At 50.7% G+C, this 19,699-nt stretch overlaps 1 protein-coding gene across 6 annotated transcripts; it reads right to left on the bottom strand.

Annotated features, from left to right (window-relative positions):
• Nucleotides 1–968: 968 nt before the first annotated feature.
• LPAR2 (lysophosphatidic acid receptor 2) lies at nucleotides 969–18,417 on the bottom strand. 6 transcript variants are annotated; one of them, XM_064475634.1, is made up of 5 exons: nucleotides 11,290–11,871; nucleotides 9,307–9,559; nucleotides 9,115–9,225; nucleotides 6,623–7,365; nucleotides 969–2,786 (listed from the first exon to the last, which is right to left on the bottom strand). In XM_064475634.1, exons 4-5 carry the CDS (start codon nucleotides 7,353–7,355, stop codon nucleotides 2,485–2,487), a joined length of 1,035 nt encoding a protein of 344 aa, XP_064331704.1. In that variant the 5' UTR covers nucleotides 7,356–7,365; nucleotides 9,115–9,225; nucleotides 9,307–9,559; nucleotides 11,290–11,871; the 3' UTR covers nucleotides 969–2,484. The 6 variants fall into 6 exon arrangements, with proteins under 6 accessions (XP_064331704.1, XP_064293161.1, XP_064293163.1 ...); XM_064437091.1 differs by having other exon boundaries at nucleotides 9,115–9,228; XM_064437093.1 differs by lacking the exons at nucleotides 9,115–9,225; nucleotides 9,307–9,559; nucleotides 11,290–11,871 and adding an exon at nucleotides 18,363–18,417.
• Nucleotides 18,418–19,699: the final 1,282 nt, after the last annotated feature.

Raw genomic sequence — 19,699 nt, forward strand, 5'->3', positions numbered from 1 at the left:
GGCTGAGGTCAGGCTTGTTACCGGATCCCTCAGGGAAGAACATGTACAGCTTATTAAAGGCCCAATTGGGCATACAAGCCCACTGCAGTTCTTTTAGGAGCCAAGCGGCATCTCACCCGCTCATTCAAAGACTCATTCACGCCCAAACGCAGCCCAGGCAATTCTTTACACACCCCCCAATTAAATCAGACTTGTGCTAATCCCGCACCTAGGCAAAATGAACTTCCCTATTTCCTCCTTCCCCCTTTGTTAAGAACAGAAAAGCTGAGCTTGGCCTGTGTTTCACTGTAAAATTAGCTTTGCATTAAGTAGGACTCGTGCGCTCCCTGCTTTGGGCACTTTCAGGAAAGCAGGAAGAAAAGGCCCAAGTTTGTTCTGCCCCAGCTCCGTCGCTCCCAGGAACAGCTTTCCAGGTGTTCACTATTAGTCTTCCTCCCCCGGCTACTGGTAATTCACCATCTGCTGCCACCGCAGCGTGTACCTGTATCCCGATATTTTCCAGGGAAAGCAAAAGTAATTACAAGTTGTCTTTGGCAGTAAAAACAGAATTACGCCTCCTCTCAGCCCTGCCACCTGGTGTGCTTTACCAGCGTGCGACTTCCCCAAACCAGCCAAGTCACACCTTTGCGAGCGACGGCCCAAGGCTGTAGTCTTACCCCCTGCTCTGGCTGCTGGTGGCCGGCTGAAAAATCACTCCCTCCGGTTCTCTCCACGGTCTTTCAGGAGGTTGTAACCCCCTCCGGACCCGCACGCGCCATCCTGCGAGCCACCCTCACGACCCACCAGGAGGCAGATCAGCAGCAGGGCCGGCGCACAGCAAGTCACAGTGGATGCAAGCCCGACAAGCCAGCACCCCTCCCGGCACCCCAACACGCGACTGGAGCTTCAGTCCAGGGCTGGAGCCCTCCTGACCAGGGCTTCCGAGTGGGGAGAGAGGGGAAAAATTCCAAGTCGTGTCTTTTCTAAAACCCAGGACAAAATATTTATTCAAAAAGTCTCTGGGACACAGAGATGGGAACCGTATTCCAAGACTGGCTTAGTCAGTCCAGGGGACTGTCACCTTAACACTGTCATTCCCTGACCATGTTCTGCGATAAAAAGTCCGTACGCACACATTTGGGTAACGATGGCTCCAGTAAGTTGTCTTCTCTGCAAAGCCAGCTGAGGGTGATCAGTCAGGGAGCTGATCGTCTGGCAGAACAGAGCTGTTCTATTAAAAAAAACACCCACATGAAATTATAAATTTAGACAATATTCCAAAGCCTGCCTCTGTTAGCCTCTCTCTGCTCTCACAGAAGCCCATGGTAAAAAAAAAAAATGACTCTGGATTTTGGACCGTCACAGGCACATTCACACGGTTAGACTTTAACTTTAAAGTGAAGGAAGCCTGGAGAAATATTTATGGCTTCTCGGCCACGAATATTCTTCCGCCAGCAGAGCCTCTGCCCTCCAGCCGTGGCCTCGAGAGCAACGATTGCATGTCAGATGCAGCAAAAACGGGCTTACTCAGAAAACTAGACCCTACGTGCAGAAATAGTAATTAATTATCGCTAATTTCTTATGGTGCTTTGCCGAAAGGCTCCATTTGAACAGACTGTTAACGCGTTATTTGAGCAGTTGAGTATTAGAGGTACAAACTGCACATTAAAGCCTAAGGCAAAACACTGATTGCCTTGGAATCTAACCTAAACCTGTCCCAGAGGGGTTTCAGCGAGTAGAAAGATGGTTTAATGGGAACATGACTCACTCCACATTTATGAATAGGCAATGAACTTGTGAATGCCACATGGTATCACTTAGCAGAACACAAACACAACTGCAGTTAGTTACGGCACCACTCTCCATTTTAGGAAGGAATTAGGTGCTCCTAAGACATCCTCCAAAAGCCCAGAATACTTTGAAATTCAGTAAGAGACACTTAGGAAAAGCAGGAATCTGCTTCTCAGGAAGCAATTCAAACAGATTCCTCTCAGAAGAGGCCTTAAGAGGATGATTTCTGAAGTGGGTGGAACACAACCTGAATAAGACTCTCTGGGGAAACACTAAGCAGCTCTGTTTAGGAAGCAACGCGTAAAAGCTGAAGAGCTTTGGCTCTTTGGAGCACGCTGCCGCTGGAACGACTATTTCTGAAGGCAGTAATACTGAAGTACCAAGAAAATTCTTTGCTCCTTGAGAGATCACGGGAGATTCCTGTTGCACATAGCATACTTCTAGATGCTGCTAAATTAAATCAACTTCGCGTTAGAAACAGCAGTCTTTAATAAGAACGCTACTCAAAGTATGTTCGTCCTAAGTAACGCACCATCCAGCGGTTCCTTAAAAGCAGCTTGTCCTTTATCGACGACAAGTATTCTATAGAAAGATTTATGCTTGAGCACATAAAAGAAGTCTCTGCTGCTTTAGAAGCAGGTGGCTCTCAGCCTCCGCTCCTCTGCTCGGCAAGCGGCCGCTGTTGGGCGCCGCGCTGCTCTCGCCGATCGAGGGCTAAATCGAGGAATCCACAGTGAAGTGCCCATTCTGGGAGGGTGTTCCGCGGTCCGTGGTGTTTAACTTCACCACCGTGGGGGTGTATTTGGAATTCCTGTAACAGACAAAGCAGAGGATCCTCCGGAAGGTGCTACGCATCTCGTTGTCCCTGTAAGAGTAGACAATAGCGTTTATCAACGAGTTGATCTCTGCCAGCAAGAGGACGTATTTCTCCACCGCTAGAACATTGCAGCTCTTGCAGCCCAAGCCGTCGAGGAGGAGCACAACTTGTCCTGGGGTCCAGCAGATGACAAAAGCACCTGGGGAGAGAAGAACCCCTGTTAGAGGGGAGAAAAACCCACCAGGTTCCTGGCCCTGCCCAGTCACTCACCCTAAAGATGCTCAATGGAATCACCGGTGGTTTATCTTGTGGAAAAAGGTTGGAGGGGGGAACTAGTTTCACCGTTTTTGCTTTGGAGGGAGACCAAGGATTCAACCAACCAATACTAAAAATGGAGGCATTGGGGTTTCCCCCCCTTTCCCCACCCCACTCATGCGGAACAAGACTTCCAAGTACTTTCACTTACCTCCCCTCGTCCCCATCGTCACATTTACAGACCAAGTCTCTGTATTCCCCATTTATGTGCCACTCCCTCCGAGAAGGGGAGCAGGCCGTAAAACGAGGGGAGAGCCAGAGTAACACATCATGAATGAAATAACCTCCACTGTCCACACAATTAACGGGAGCTTAATTAACAGCGTGAGCGTAGAAGGGTCCTGGCCAACACTTGGGGCAGCCCCGTGAAGTCTCACACGCCGAGTAGAAAATAGCCAAGCCGTGGGCTGGCCAGCACCGGGGCTGAGCTGGACAGGCTCCACCACTGATTCACTCGGGCTGATACCATGTTCTTGCCACCACCTGCAAAGCTCTTTGGCAAAAGGATAATTGCTGTTTGCCTGACGGAGTGGGAGGTGCCTGCGGCTCCTGAAAGCCCTTTTTACAGTCACGATTTTAAGGCTGATTTAAAGGGAGCCCTCGCCTATCAGTGCTCCTAGAGGTCGTGCATAAGGTTGTACCTTAAAGCACGGGAGCGGCACCCTGCTGTGTGCCTTCTGGGAAAGGGTGGAAGAGAACAAGACTTGCTGGAAACTTTGCAACTACACCCTTTACTGAAAAACATCTGTCAGCAAAGAACAACAGCTAGAGGAGCCGCACCAAAACCAAGAGGCTGAATTTCAAGCTGCCCAAGTAAAACTTGCACCAGTCAAAAGTCAAAGGACCACATGGGAGGGATCTCCTGGGTTTCTGGGAGTGTTCCCTGCTGATTTCAGGCCACTGCATCATGTAAGCCTTTTTATTTAAGTGAATCATGCTCCCAGAAGGTCAGCACAGCAGCCACCCCATCTGGGCCAGGCAGCCTTCCCTGCACTTTCAGACATGACTTTGCCCCCTTTAAATTTAGCAAATATATAAGAGAGGTTCCTGGCTGCCAGGAAGGTCGGTCCAATATTTCTGTCTTGAGTGAGCCTGCAGGAAAGGGACCTCCTTGTTTACTGATGTAATTTTTTTTAGGCCGGGTTTTCAGCATCCACAAGGCAAGCCAGATTCCCTAGAGACCGGCTCCCAGCAGCCAAAGTAAAGCCAGAGGAATATTAAAGATGAGAGGGGGGAAAGACTAAAAGCGGTACCTAAAAAGTCTTGGGCCTTTGCCTGCAAATCCGGATGATTTCCTTGCTCCTTAATGGAAGCTAAAGTGTTCAGAAAGAAGCCTGAACTCAGTAATCTAACACAGCATGGTCACCGACGACTCTGCCCTGTGGTTTGGTCATCCTGACATCCCGTGTCACTCAGCTGGCCTGTGGGGAAAATTTACTACTGGTTTCCAGACGTGCCTTGGACCTATTATTATTGGTTTCCAGGTCAGCTCCTAGACCTGTTCTTCATGCCCAGGACCTGCAGGATTATCAGCCACAGCTACCTTGCCTTGCAGTGAAGTGGCACATAGACAGCTCCTACCGCACCCTCGACTTCCTCGCACACTCACCACTGGCTACACCCTCTGATGCATAAGGCGCAAAATATTCCTCTGTGCAAAGTCCAAGTTTGCAGAAGGTGCGAGAACAAGGGTGGAAAAGGAATTACACCAGGGCTTTCACAGGGAGGGGAAAAAAAACCCCTCTGCAGTCTCAGCTTTCTGTAAACTGAGTCCAAACAGTAAGGTATTTTCCCCCGAGTTGAGCAATTCCCTCCCTGGTTCCCTCCCGTGCAAGGGACCTGTACAGAACTGGCTGCGGCTTCTCTGCGACACTGTCCCGCAGAAGAAGGGGGAAAAAAAGAGGGTTACAAAAGTCCCAAAGACCTGATGAACTCCTGAGCCTCCCTCAACTTCCCACATTAGGTTCCTCCCCGCTCTGCATCCACACAGTCCCAATTCCCTGGGAAACCACAGCAGCTCTTCTGAGCCTCCTCTGACCCAAGATTTTTTCCTCACTCAAGGCAGAAGACAAAAGGCAGGTCTGGCCAAGCCAGGAGGGGCGACACCAAGAGGAACGGGATCTCCCAAAACAAGGCGATGCACCAAGCGTGAACTGTATTTTCCTTCCTAGCCAGTGTCCCCATCCCACCGACCCTCTTCCAGTTGATGTTGTGAAGTCCCTTAAAATTAAGGAGCCCTGCTGACACCACAGGGTGACCCTCTGATGCTGTTTTGGAAGGAAAGGGGGAACAAAACAGCTTTTTCTCTCCACTGCAGACTGTGCAAAATACATGAAGTAAATTATTCTTCAGCCCCGCTGACCCTCTGTGCTGCATCTGATCAGCTCCAAGGCAGTAATGAACTCGCAGCTGCGCACAAGAGATGAAGAGATTGCGAGGCAGGAAAAAAAAAGCAAACAACAGACCTCACAGGAAAGGCAAGAACAGGCTGAAAACTCCAGTTTCAATGCTCACAAGTTGCAACAGGACCCTGCAAGGCAGCATGCCCCGGAGCAGGGACACACCAAGCAGCCTGAGAGCCCCCTCTCCCCGCTCCCCTCCCCTGCAGAGGAGCCCGCTCCGCCAGCGGGAGTTTGCAAGGGAGTAGTCTTTGTTTGCAGCTACAGGGTTTCCCTGACAGAACAAATTCTGCGCTTATCAGGAAAGATTTGCAAGGAAGGGGTTGTGACCAGACGCCCGGAGTGGAGCGGGGCTGCAGAAGGTCTGAGCGCATCCGTTTACCTCACTTTAAAGAAAGGTTGTTAGGCTATTAAACCGCGAGACAAAAGCAGATTAAAGAAACCACGGAGTGTCAGGCGGTTGAAAGCACGACGCACGCACCAGCTCCGCTGTCGGATGCGCAGCACTGGGCATAACGGTGTCTGAATGAAGTTAAACACCCGGGAGAGGCAGAGCCTCAGTGCCAACCACTTCCAGTCACTGGTCTGCACCTATTTGCGCTACAGACTGCAGATGCGGACAGACTGACAGGCAGTTAGCACTCTGCTGGAGATCCCGTGCTCATGGAGAGCAGCTCCAACTAAGAGCGGAGAGTTCAGGGATATATTTACCCGCGCAGATCGACACCTGGTACTGAGCTGCTCAAAAGAGTCTGAACAGAGTTCAGTGCTTTCTTCCAGTGAACAGCAAGGAATTCGGGTGCAATTACATTGTTCTTTCCCCATCACCTTGTAAAGTCTGTCCCAAACCTCTCTCCATCCTTTAATAAAGGATGCACTGAGTGCTGCTTCTTGATTAAGGCCTGATTATCGCTCCTCATTCCATGCTACCCTTCTACAGAGGAAGCAGACTAGAGTTGAGCACATAAAAAAGCCTCTTTGCCCAAAGCACCTGCACTTAGAGCAGCCAGGTATTACCAAGTCACATTAGTAAAGGTCCTTCTTGTCCCTGCTAACCAGAGGAGCAGCCACGTCAGAGGGGAAGAGGTTCAGGAGCTTGCCCTCCCCCCTGCCTGCCAGGTTGCTCCCGTTACAGCTCACACAACTCACGCAGAGTCTTGAAACCGTCAAGTTCCTCAGCAGCCACCCCAAACCATCACCTTTGGAGACCAGGGAAGCAGACACTCACTTCCCAACACTCCCCGCTGGCCCGAGCACGTTCACCTCTCCAGCCCCGCACAACCCACGACGGAGGACCAAAGCATCGCTTCGACTGACTTACTTAGGATAATAGTGACCGTCTTGACAAGGCTGATCATGGTCTCCTTGTAGCGGGGGTGGAAGCTAGTGTGCTTGGACATCCGCGTCATCTTCCTTTTGACATAGATGAAGATGTGCGTGTAGACAACCACCATGATGAGGAAGATGACCAGGTTGGAGATGGCCCAGAAGGTCAGGTAGCTCCTGCTGTAGAGCGGAGCCATGCTGGAGCACTTCTCCAGGTCACAGAGGCAGTGCCAGCCATAGGATGGGATGAGCCCCAGGAGCAAGGCCGTGACCCAAATACAGAAGATTAGGATCATCACACGCTGGTTGGACATTTTGCTGTGTAACTGCATAGTGAAAACAGTCTGGTGCCTTTCGACAGCGATTGCGAGCAGGTTCACCACAGAGGCGGTCAAGCTGGTGTCCAGGAGGCTCTGGCGGATGAACCAGGTCTTCACGGAGAGCTCTGCTGTCCTGGGCCCCGTGTGGAACATGAGAAACATGTACGCGATGCCAGCAAAGAGGTCGGCGGCTGCCAAGTTCCCCAGCAGGTAGTAGATGGGGTAGTGGAAACGCCGGTTGATGATGATAGCGGTGATGACCAGCAGGTTGGTCAGGAGCACAATGACACTCACTGTCAGGCCCAGGGCAACCACCAGGACATCCTTCGTCCTCCAGTGCTTGGTCAGCTCTTTGCGGCTGTTGTTGTAGAAGAACTCCACAGACTCATTGTAAAAACAGGGCTTCATCGCTGCTGTCCTAGAGAGGGATGAGAGCATCTTTAGCTTGTTGTGCCCAGACACACACGCACACAACTGTGGCAAGCTTGTGAGATGCTGAGCGTTTTAATAGCTTTACCACAGACAGAGGTGAGGAGGAGCTTGAAACACACAGAAACAACCACACGAGCAACTGGAAACTGCTTCTGTGTTCATCACAGAGCTACACATCTCGCAGGCTGAGCCCTCATCTGTCCTCAAGGCCATACTGAGGGAGCAGCAGAAACTTGACCGTTCAAGGGAGGAGATAAGGTTTGCCAGATCTGATAAGAGGTTCTCCCTGTCTGGCCCACGCAGCTTCGTGGGGACGACAGACAAAACTATTTGTGTTATCCCAGATGGCCTCCTTCACAAATGTAAAAACAAAGCAGCAGCAAAGGAGGTTTATCGGTCAATCTCTAAACAGCACAGATGAAGGCGATGAGCCTCTGCAGCTGTTGCAGTCCCCAGGACTGCCGCTTCTGGTTCAGCGAGAACAGAGATCTCATCTTTCCTGGGTAGATTTATCGCTTAAAGGCTAATGTAACGCACAGCGCTTGCCAATCCTTCCAAAACAGGTGAGTACTTCCCGAACCTTGCCAAGAGGCAAAGAGCACAGAGAGCTGGGCAGAAACAAACTCCTCGGCCCAGAAAAAGCAAACAGTAGCAAGAAGCCAGCACGCACAACCACGGGGCCGGGTTTCTGGAAGAGCTGGATCCTCTGCAACCCCTGCCGCGCTTCTAGGCTGCACAGCAGCGTGTGGGTCGGCACCCAGAGCACCAACTGGTAAGTCACCTGTGCAGAAAGCAGCTCCCTTCTTCCCTTCCAGCTCTGGAACAAGGCTGCAATTCAGAACTCATTAAATTCAGTGGAAAAAAAACTCGATAGGAAAAAAGACGTTTAAGTCTCAAGAAGGACTTTTCACATTTCTTTGATGGCCTGGGCACTGCTGGGGGCAAGACCAGACAAGTCTGGATGATAACATTAAGTCTTAATTTTGAAAGCTTTTCTGGTAATTAACTTCCTCTCCTGCGGAGAGCCAAGCGTGAAGCAGCAGGTTAAGTTAAAGGATGTTTTACCTTACAGAGTCAGGATTTAAAACCGGTAATTGATGCTTGTGTTACTCGTCCAGGAAAAAAAAAAAAAAAAAAGAACAAGAAACCATACAGCACCATGAACAAACCGAAGGGAGGCGAAGCAGCCCTATCATTATACCCTGCAGCAGATGTTCATGTTCCTTTCCTGACCAAGAGCTTGGAAATCTCAAGTCAGGGCTGGCTGCAGTCCCTGCCGGGATGGGCAAACCCAGTTTGGAGCCTCCTTCCTTGCGGCACGGAGGCGCTGAAAAATGACACACTTTTTCCCCTTACCCTGGTGTGTTCTGCACATGAAGTCACCGGTTCTCCCTGTCCTCACATGAGCTCAACCATCACCCTCATTTCAGAGAAAGCTTAACTCAGACCACGCGGCGAGAGCGCCGTCCTCTCCCGACGCCGAGAAAACCCAAAGCTCCCGACTCACAATTCACTTTAATCACCCCGAAACCAACGCACGGCTCAGGGGCCCTAATGAGTCGCACCTTCCTCCGCTCTCCAGGCGGCGACGGCTCCGTTTCCCAGGACGCCTCAGCGCGGCTGCCGTAGGAACGCGGAGGCGAGGTTATTGTGGGCAGGCCAGTGATTATCACCTGCGCCGCACCCGCGCCGAGTCGCGCAAACAAGATGGCTGAGCTGGGCAACCCTATCTTACCTGCAGCTGAACTTCTCATCTTTGCTGTCAAATGGGCTCTGTATCAGCCCGCTTCAGCATCTGGCTTTCTCGCCTCGTGGTAAAGACAGCTATACAACTGACCTTTCAAACCTGCTGAATAGGGAAATATTATTTTTTACAAATATTGGTTGGGGGGGGAAAAAAGGAAAAGGAGGCAAAGGAGGACTCAACCTGCCCCAGGGGATGGAGTCACGGGCTAGTACGATAAAACAAGTCCATCTTTCCTCTCTTTTTAGGTCACGGGATGTTTGTAGATCTCAAGCCGTAGTAGAGCCGTTCAGGAGAGTCGTGTGTCCAAACACAGGCGATGAAAGCAGCCGAGTGGGTTCTGCAGAGGTACCGTGTGGTGACCCGGCAGGTAACTGGGGAGCATTTTTGGCTTGAACAGCAGAAAGCGATGGAAGGAGGAGGAAGGGAGGAGAGCCTAGGAACAGGACGAACACAACCGCTGTGAATCACAGGTGGGTAGCCGAGCACCTGCGTAGGGTGTATCTGGGGAGGCACCAAACCCAAGGCTAAGCCGTTCTTATGCAAAACACTTTCCTCTAAACATTTTTTGAAAGCTTTAATCCCAAATCAAAAAGGAAATTGCTGCCGAAGCTAGATAACTCACTTCACCTTTTTCAGGTTATGCATGTGGATGCCCAGAAACTTGCCTGCGCACAGAGACAGCCCACACTACGCTCTAATTTTTAAAAGCCATTAAAATACTACAGTGAAATAACGTGTTGATGGATCGAGGTCTTATTCTCAGTAATTTTTTGAGCTGACACCAAGACAAATTAAATCTGGGTAAGGCTAGCTTCCAAATTGCCAGTAAATTATGGAGACCGGTCTTTTTTTCTTGCGAACATTAAAGGTTCCACAGCTACGACTGGCCCCATAAACTTCCCCGGTAAGGCTGCACGCTCACAAGCAAACTGTCAACTTTTCCCAAAGCATTATACAAGCGCTGGGTCAACGGCGTCTTTACTGGGGGAGGGGATCAGAGCTGCGGAAACCCACAAAGGAGCAGTGTTCTGCACGTATAATACTCAAATCTCAAGAAACCGTCCCTCAGCGTTAATCCTAATGACAACATCCGAAATGCTGCTTTAGGCAAGACCCAGTTTGAGCACTGGGAAAAGTTTGAGAGTTGCAAATCCCTCTGAAACGCGCCGAGGTTACAAAGAAATCTGTGCAATACCGGGAGCTGGGTGGGGGCCGGGAGGGACTGACAGGTTAATGCTTGTGGCTGGTCCCGGCAGCTCCTGTGCCGCTTCCCTGCTACACTGCAATTAGCAAACTGACCTTGGAGCTTGGCATCAAGGGCAGACACCCCCACAAATCACAATTTAACAGGCAGAAACACCCTGCCCGCGGCAGCGAGCAGACGGAAAGTCAGGCTGGTGCCATGATGCACAAAGGAGCTGGATGAGTCTATTGTTCAGTGTCCGAGCAACCCCCTTCCATGGCCTTACACTCCTCAGCAGGATCTTACAAGATTTTTTTTTTTCCCCCTCTCACCAGCATTGTTTACTCTGCAAAACAAGACTCTGGTTACATGCTGCAACGATTCAGCGGCCCCTCTCCTTGAGCAATAGGCAAACACAGACTCTTCTCTAATCACGCTACCTCCAGCTCCGCTCAAGCCTCTCCCCCTTGAAATCAAGCGCAGCTTTTGCAGTTTGGTAAGAATCACCGCATAAAATGAGGGCAGAACACATCTTTCCTCCTCGCCAGCGTTATCCCTAGGCATATGCTGTCTCCCTTCTTCCTCAGTTAATTAATGCCTGAGGTTCACCGTAAGTTCAGAATCCTTTTACGCAGAAAGCAGAGGTGTAAGCATCCTCCCTCCTCCAATTCCTCTTGCTTGCAAAAGTGGAAAACGCTAGTCAGCTCTTTGAGCTCTGGGAAGACATGCAACACTTGTGAGCAAACCGACGGCCGGCGTCGCGTGGAAGTGCACGGGGATGAACGGCTGAATTTGTGCTCCCACTAATGACCACGATCAGCGTCGACCAAGACAGAACAATGGATCTATAAATGCTCAAATCTGACCTGTTTCACCACGTCCGCTGCACACGGATTTCTGTGACCGAACATTCAAGCCACTGCTATATTTTCTAAGCCAGAAACAGTACAAGCCTTTACTCCAAAGAATAACGTGCTTACCTGAAAGCACAACCACCGCATCCAGACTTGACGTTTAGCATTGGTCTCCCCACCACAGGAAACCAGGGCAGCTATCCAGCAAGGAGATCCCCATCGCTGGAGGGCAGAGGTGCTTTCCAAGCAAGAAGGAAAAAAAAAAAAAACCAAAACAAGGCAAGTACCTTACAGGAAAGTTTCAGGCAAGCGTTACAGCCCCAGAGCCCATCACAGACCTCTGTGAAACACTGGCTCCTGGGAGGCAAGTTTGCAAAAGCTCCGATGAGCCCATCCCTCCTTGGGTCCTCCCCTAGGCGGGTCCTTCCAGGAGCTGTAACCCGAGTCCTTACCGCCTCCATGGTGGCCAAAGCCACTTTCCAAGCATCTCCGGTTCTGGCTGGAACGAGTTAGCTCCGATCCGCCAGCATCGCCCTCGTGGACCGCTCCTGCCGGCAAGGTGTTGCCCTGTGGGAACCGGCACCCTCCGCTCCCAACAACGCACCCGCTCTCCCCGTGGCGAGGGCTCTAGCTCTGCTGCCCCAGAGCTTTGTCCCACCCCAGGAGGGGAGCGGATCTTCTGAACGACCAGGTGTGGTCTGGTGGTGGAGGAGGTGCCTTGCCCTGGCACCAGAAGGCTCTTTTTCTTAGCCTACAAACTACAGCGCCCGCATCTCAGGCGGTCAGGATGCGGCCCCGCGCATCCAGTGCGACACAAAAAAAAAAAGTCTTGAAATGGGTAAGAATCAGGGAGAAGGAGATGTCGTGAGACACAAGGGAAACTGAGGCACGCCAGGGAAACCCTTTCTAGTCAGTAACTTGGTAGAAGCGTGTGTCACTGCTAGAAAGAGCTCTCGCTTCTGGTATATCAGTCTAGCTAGTCCTTGGCACATCTGACATTATCTTACCTGCTCAGTGCTGCACAAACACCAACAGCGCACTCGGTGCTAACAAGCAAAAGCTGTGTAAATTATGAAGGAAAAAAAAAAACAACCCCAACCACAGAGTTTGCAACATCCATTCATTTTGATTTATGCCCGCTGCTCTTGCAAAGGCCCCAGCAATTTCCATTCGACTCCAATTTCCTATTCTCCCACCCTCCTCCAACCATCATCTGTTCCCCCAGGAACAATGTTATCACCAAGCTCAACCCTAATCTGCTGCCAGTCAGATACACGGTAGAGCTTGGCAGAGCCAAGTAATGTTCCGTAAAATAGGCAGGAGACTTACAAAGAGAGCCCAGCACAAAGGGGAAAGAGATAGGGCCGGCGATCCAAGGACACATTAACAGAGCAGGGCAGCGATAAATGGAAGCAGAGCAGGAGTGACGCTGGCAGAAGAAGAGGTGGAGGAATAGGACAGGCTCAGAGGGGCAACTACCGAGTCCTGAAAGAACTGAAAACTGCGCCAGGCTCCCCAAACTCAGCCCCTACATCCCGCAGCCTCCAAAGGCCAAGATCACGCCAGAAGCTCACGAGGGGGAAAACAACAACTCAGGAAGAGCCCATCCTTGCCACCGCTTCCAAATTCTGCGCCTTCAGACCGACGCAGCCACCCACGAGACGGTACCAGGCACAGGGGCCTTTCGCGAGGTTTCCGTGGGCATTTTTAGAAGGAAAAAGTTGTATCAACAGGTATCCCAGAGTCCTCGGAAATTAAAAAAAACCCAATAAATCTATAGTTTAACAAGCTCGTCTTCTCATAGCAGAGAGCCACCAGGTTACCAAGAAGTCCGCTCCTAACGCGGAGAGCCCCAAGTCCTTACCGCAGCTGGGCGGATTTACACCAATATTAGTTATGCAAAGCCACTTCAGATTTGAAGCGCCTTACTCAAGTGCCACAGAGCGTATCCTTCACTTCCCACGAGGCATTTATTAGCCTTTTGGTGACATTATTAGCTTACGACCGAAGAGACCCAAGTCCAAGCTGCAACAAGACCCCGACCACCCCCCTTAATCCGCTCCAGCACTTGTGCTGCCAGCGATAGGCTTCCGTCGCAGACCCAACTCCTCACGCCGGTGGACAAGAAGCAGAACCCAGGTCAGGGCAAGCATTTGGCAGCAACGCTGGCTTCGATAGGCTCCGGGCAGTTACCAAGCCACACGTGCTCTGCAGCTGTGCAGTTTGGGGTGGCAGCAGTCTAAAAATACTTTTAATTTACTCATTCCTTTAAGGTTTCAAACTGGCGCTCAGCGAGTGCTTTGGAGGCGATGTTTTCATAAAGAAACACCCAGAACAATCAGGAAAACAGCCCAGCATAACTGGTTTCAACTCAAGTGTCAACAGCCCATCACAATAGCTCAGCACGTCAGACAGAGCCAGCGAGTTGGGAGCACCCGGCGTGGACAAAGGGTCAGAAGCGCTTTTGCAACTCAGTCCCCAGACACAGGGACAAAGGGGGATAGGAGAAGCGTCAGACCGGCTCAGGCCAGGGCTTGCGTAAGCCTGTCACAGACGGCACCTCCTTGCCTATGGAGGTGAGGGAATATTTCAGGTTTCAAAGTCCTGACCTTAATAACAGCAATTTTTCTAGTCCCTTTGTCTAGGAAAAAACCTCCTAACTTTACTTCTCTTCATAACAAAAGTTTGGGAGCCTGGTTCTTTTCAGGTCTGGGGAGTGTTAGAAGGAACCAAACCCATTTAGTTTGTGACCCTAACGCCGAAACACAAGTTTGGGCCCTGCACTGCCTCGCCCTGTCAGGGTGCTACCTGCCAAAACCGAGTCTCGTTGCACCCAGAAACCTCACCTCCGCTTCTGCAGCCAATGCAAATGATTTCTTAAAGACTCGGCTCAGGTGTCGTTCAACAGCGATGCTTCTGGGAGTCAGTACGGGACGCTGAAGGCAGCCAAGATCAAGGAGACCAGATACCCATCGTGTCCAGCCCCTCCGCTTCCCCCGCTTCCCCTCCAACCGCTCCATGGGTTTTCCTGTCTCCACCGGCTCAGAAGGGGCTCGGAGGGTGTTGTGCAGCGTCGCTCCCCCCCAGGCAGAGAGGCTGCTCAAGCAGAGTCGCTGCGTAACCCGATCTCGACGCAGCCGGCAGATCTGATCGCATTCTGGTGCCCAGCAGAGAAGTGGTAGAGAAACCTTTCCAAAGACAACAGATGTTTGCCTCCCCTTTATTACACTTCTGTTTTTTTCAAAGCAAAGTTAATTGTTTTAGTAGATTTTGCATTTTCAAACGAGCCTAAAGCCAATATTTTTCTTTAAGCCTCATAGCTGTGACTGTTCCCAGGGATGACAACCCGAAGGGCTTTTTTTTTTTATGCTGAGACCCCTCTCCTGGAATCCCAGGAATGCTAAAAACCTTCTGGAAGGAGGCATGTCACCGTCTCCCCCCCCCAGCAGATCTCTGCAGAGAACCAGTTGCTCAAATTAATACCTCCCAAGTCCCAACTGGCCCCGAGATTCCCAGACCCTCAGCGAGGAGCACTCCCTCGAGCGCAACGAAACGCCAACACGGTTCTTACAGCTTCAGCTAACGGCCAAATCTTTCGATGGAAAGCGGCATCTACATCAGCATTAAAAATGCAGGAATTTCATAACACCCACTGCCGCTGACACGCAGCCAACTCCGAGGTGGAGCGGAGCTGTTGTTCGCAAGCCTACAGCATCAAAGAACACTTCAACAAAGAGGTGGGGAAGAAATCCGTGCCCACTGCAGCCTTGCCTACAGCAGGAATTTTCTTTCCCTCCAGCAAGTTCGCAACCATTTACAATCAATTGCTCCAGCACAAATCACAAAGAACCTGGAAAATTCCTCTCCCCCTTTCACCTTCCCGAGGTTTGCTCTGGCTGCGTTTGGACACTTAGAATCAAGGCATTTCCCTGTTGCTGACACCACCATAAATTGAAGCGGGGAGACCACTGAGGCAAAACACAGCCTTGGATCTTGTCACCTTTGCCTTGTTAGACAGGGAAAAAAAAGCCAGCCGAGAAAGAATGGCCGGGATATTCCCTCCAATGCCTCCGGGTCGTGGCAAAACACCACTCTTACCTTCCCCAGGTAACTAGCCTGGAAACGGGTTTTGGTGGGCTAACTTCCTTCTGCACAGTCACTGGCTACTCCAGCACTCTCCAAGATGAAAACATTTGTTCTGCAGCAGTGGAGGGAAAACAGGGTAGGGGAGGGAAGAGAGGGTTATTTGCAGTGGTGTTTTGTTTGGAGTCGGGATGGTCTAGGGGCCCCTCTGCTGCTGCTGCTCCTCCTAATTCACACAGGAAGAAGGAGATTATCCGACACAGAGACAAGCAATACCGAAGGCAGAAGCGGCAGTTCAGCTTGGCCTCTGAACGACGTCCCGTTATTAGAAGCCACAGCGAGGTTAAAATCAAGTCGGGATGCTGTGTTTGGGAAGCTGGACTCAGCCGCATCTTCACCCAAAGAGAATTCCATCTGGCGCTTTGCGCTCTTGTCAATAAAAACAAAGCCGGGTGGAAATTCCCTTCCTGCGAACCCCACGCAGGCAGCCCTCGGCTCCGTCTCCCTTTGCAAGAGGGCTGCACGCCGCCTTGCTCTGAACTCCTCCGATCTTGGCTGGCACCCAGCAAGATGAAGTCTCCTGGTTTAGCTGGCGCTCGCTGGAAAGGCAGGGAACTTCACAGGCGCTCAAGCTCCACGTGCCTCAGCCTTTGCTTTTATAGGGATTATTTCTGAAAAACCCACTTCCCCCCGTGTCTCCATTTGGTTTCATGGCAGATGCCTGCAGCTTATGGCTGGAGAGTCATAAAAAGCATTTAACATGCCTTTCTGCTTAAGTCTAGAAAGAAAAAAAACAAAACCAATTCAGAAAAGCCTCCAGCTACAGAATAAGCAGATGCAGCACAACTGCAGCTTTATCTTGAAACGGAGCATCGGGGACTGACACATAGCTGCTCTCCCGAGCAAGAAACGGGAGTATCTGTCCCTTCGAAGGAACGCGACTTCCTCTGGAGAGGTCACCTTTGGGGCCGTCTTGGTCAAGCAAAACTCTCAGCAATGTGGCTTTTTTCCCCCCCATTTGGTGAAGATTTCAGCTCACTCTGGGGATGTGAAATTAAGGCCACAACTGCTTCATCAATGGGCTGAATCACGTTAGCAAGTCTTGCATTTTTTTCCTCAAGAATCAGCTCCCACAAGAGTGAGGTCACAGGGAGGGGGAAAAGTGACAACACCCCCACCTTAAACAAGCAGCAGGCATGTTCAGCACAGCCCTTCCCTTCGAAGCCTTTCCCCCACCAAGTCCCTTGAACACGGTCGGGCGACAGCTAACAAACCTTGCTTGTTCTGCCTTAGTCCTGGCCTAACACAAGGCCTTGCCTAGGCAGGCTGGCGAGCAGCCAAAGCCATTCAGTTTTCATTGCCTCCCCCACCAGAGCCTGGATCCTCTTTGCCCTTTGCGTATCGGTAAGCGCGGGGTAACGGGAACGATTGAGGCCACGGTCCGGCCCGTTACGTTCAAGGTTTCCGTTACAAAGGAAACGGCCTTTTCTACTTTTGGTTGCTTTAATTCCTGAACTTCTGCTCATTTTTGGTGATGCTTTACTAACTTTCTTGAGCTTTTGGCACATTTCTAGTGGAAAAAATATCACTTTGGAGGCCGTTGCAAAGCAACAAGAAAGCTTTCGCTTCTTCTAAGAGAAGTATTCCCTTAACTAAGTCATTCTTGTAAAGGGCATAGGAAGTCTACGCGTTCATTTATTAAACAGATTTACACTGAAAAATACGACTCCCTTGAAGCCTGCTTATGAGATCCCTACAAAACTGACCGTCTCCCAGGCCCTGGAAGCCAAGTAGCTGAAACTCGCTGCCTAAGCAAAGCTTGAATTACAGCTCTACACAGCTTTTTTTAAAATAAATGATAGAGGAGAGCAGCCAGTGCCCTGAAAGGATTCCAGCCACAAGCTATGGGCCCGCATGGCTAGACATGCGTATTTGGTGTAGTTCGTTCCAGACTTCCCTTCGCAAGTGCTTTTCGCGGGCGCCCCGAGGTGCGCGACGCCTGCGGGCGCGCCTGCGCTGCCCTACTGATGGCGGGCTGGAAGCACAGCATAACTCGGCGTCTTACGCAAAAATTCCCCGAGCAAAGCGTTTTCCGACTGTCAGATGCGGGAGTTTTGGCTGAGCAGAAGCTCATAGGCCTGGTTTCCTTCCTCTCCCATCTTCCATATGCTTCGAGGTACCGTGACTCCGTACGTCCACAAAGCCAAGAATATTACAAAACATACCGGGGCAGGGGGGAGAGGGAAGAAGAAAACAAAAGCTGTTTGTCTGCAGCAGCGTGAACTCTCAGCAAGACATGCAGACGAGCTCGCTTTTCACATCTGCCCAGCGCTCGGCCTCATCTGAGCTGCTCGGCGGCTGTTGGAAGACAGCTTTCAAAGTAAAATAAAACAAGAACGCAATAATACTGCTCTATCTTATACCCTGCAGTATTCCACGTGTGTTAAAGTTAACACCCAAGGTGTGGGTGGGAATCATTTCACTTGACTCTAAACAGCAACGTACACAGCCGCTCCTGCTCCTAAACCCCCCCGCTCTAGCGCGAGGCAACAAAACAGCTCGGAAGGAGGAATAAAAGTACGCTTGGTACCTACTGGTACCTGCTAGAACAGAAAAGCAGAACGTAAGGGCCCAGGCTGGTCTTCAGCAACAGCCGAGCGAGGAAGGAGCTGCCCAAGGGTAACGCGCCTCCTGCTCGCTTGTAAGGAACGAAACCTCCCACCCAAGCACAAGCCTGAGCTGTGCCTAAGCCGGGCTCAGGAAGGTAGGCGTTGCCACTTTATAAGCAGCATCTTCTCCTGGCCCCTTCTTGACTCGGGGAAAGGCCTTTCCTATCTGCTCGCATGCAGCAAGAGCTTATCTCCCTGCAAGCATCCACCCAAGGCATCCCGAGGGAGGATGCGCACGCAGGCGGCGCGGAGGCAGGCTCGCTGCGAGCGCCTGCGTCCCAGGGACGCCTCCCAAAGCGGGCGGCACGTGCCCTGCGGGGGGGCCCCAGTCCATAAACCAGTTTCTCCGCATGCTGCCTGGTGCTTGGATAGGTTTCAAGAAATAACAGAGACTTTATAACATTTCACATTTTGAGAGGCGCAGCCTGATAACCAAATACTTCTTACCCTTAGAGGATGGATTCTGCAAAGCATAAAAGCTCCTGGAAAAAGGCTGCTCCAGGGAAACCAGTCGTAAACCCCACTGAACTCCCACATTCCTCCATCGCAGCCTCAGGATCTAAGCAAGCCACTCAGCCCTGCCTTTATATCCTAGGGATGCTGCTTCAAAGGCAGCCCATGAAGAAGCGCTAATGGCTCAAAAGGAAGCACCCGTGAATGAAACCTGCTGCCAGCTAATAAAAGGCCCAAACTGCCTTTTTTTTGTTTGTCAGACTCCCCTGGGGGTGATTTTAAGTAATATCTGACAGGTGACTTGTAATCCCCGTTTAGCTTCTCCGATGAGATAATAAGAAACAACAGCACAAAACTTGATGTGAGGAAGAAAAATAAAAGCAAAAAGAGAAGGATGGGATCCAGAATTGGACCAAAGCCTTGAGCTCCCTACAAAAATGTGACACCTTTTGTCTTGCTCTACCTTGCTTTGTTAGAGGACTGTGAAAGTGTAAAGGCGATCCCTCAGCAGTCTCTGCTGGAAAAACCTGGCAAGTGTTGCCCTCGAGAGGCCCAATAACCTGCAGGTCCTTTTGCTTTGATTTTATTTTTTTTTAGAAAGATAAAGGTAAACTAAAGCACTCCTTTTTTTTTTTTTAAGGGCAGGAAATTCGGGGCAGAATTTGTCACTAACCTGCTCACAATTAAACACCCGGTGATTAACAAAAGACCACGTCCGACTGGCTCCTCCAAGAAAAAGGAATGTCTTGGTCCCTGCTTAAAATTACCAGGTGCCTGAATTTTCCTAATTCCGTTCAGAGCCCAGCTGAGATCCTCGTTTGGGAAGACCTGGGGCCTTTAATTTCCTTAACGAGGAGCAATTGATGCTCGAAGTGCCCTGACTGACTGAGGTATGCTCTGAATTCACAGTGGCTGGCTTAAAAAAAAAAACCAAACCAACAAAACCTTGTAGTAAGAAATTGGTTTATTGGTTGTTTGGCTGATAAAAGGGGGTTTTTTAGCAGGTTTGTTGTGGCTTTGTATATCAGTTCTACAGCCAATGCTGTCCTCCTCTGTGGTGTAGCTCAGAGGTGGAGGGCCAGCCCCCTATGTAAGGTGCTGCTGTGAAAACAGGGTATTTGTAAGACCTTCTCTGCTCCTACGTTGAATTGGGAAACGAGGTTGTTTCTTATTAGCGCTTCCCAGGACCGGTGCCTGTCCCGTGGTGTACATAAATACAGCCGAGGCCGTTCCCTTGGAGCGAAGATGCAGCCTCGAGGAGGTGGAAGGAAAGGATGCTTCTCTCCCTGCCAAGGTTCCTCTTAAAATCAGCATCTCCGTTTCCAAACCCC

The sequence above is a fragment of the Phalacrocorax carbo genome, chromosome 30 (genome assembly GCF_963921805.1).
Source record: "Phalacrocorax carbo chromosome 30, bPhaCar2.1, whole genome shotgun sequence".
NCBI classification, from domain to species: domain Eukaryota; kingdom Metazoa; phylum Chordata; class Aves; order Suliformes; family Phalacrocoracidae; genus Phalacrocorax; species Phalacrocorax carbo.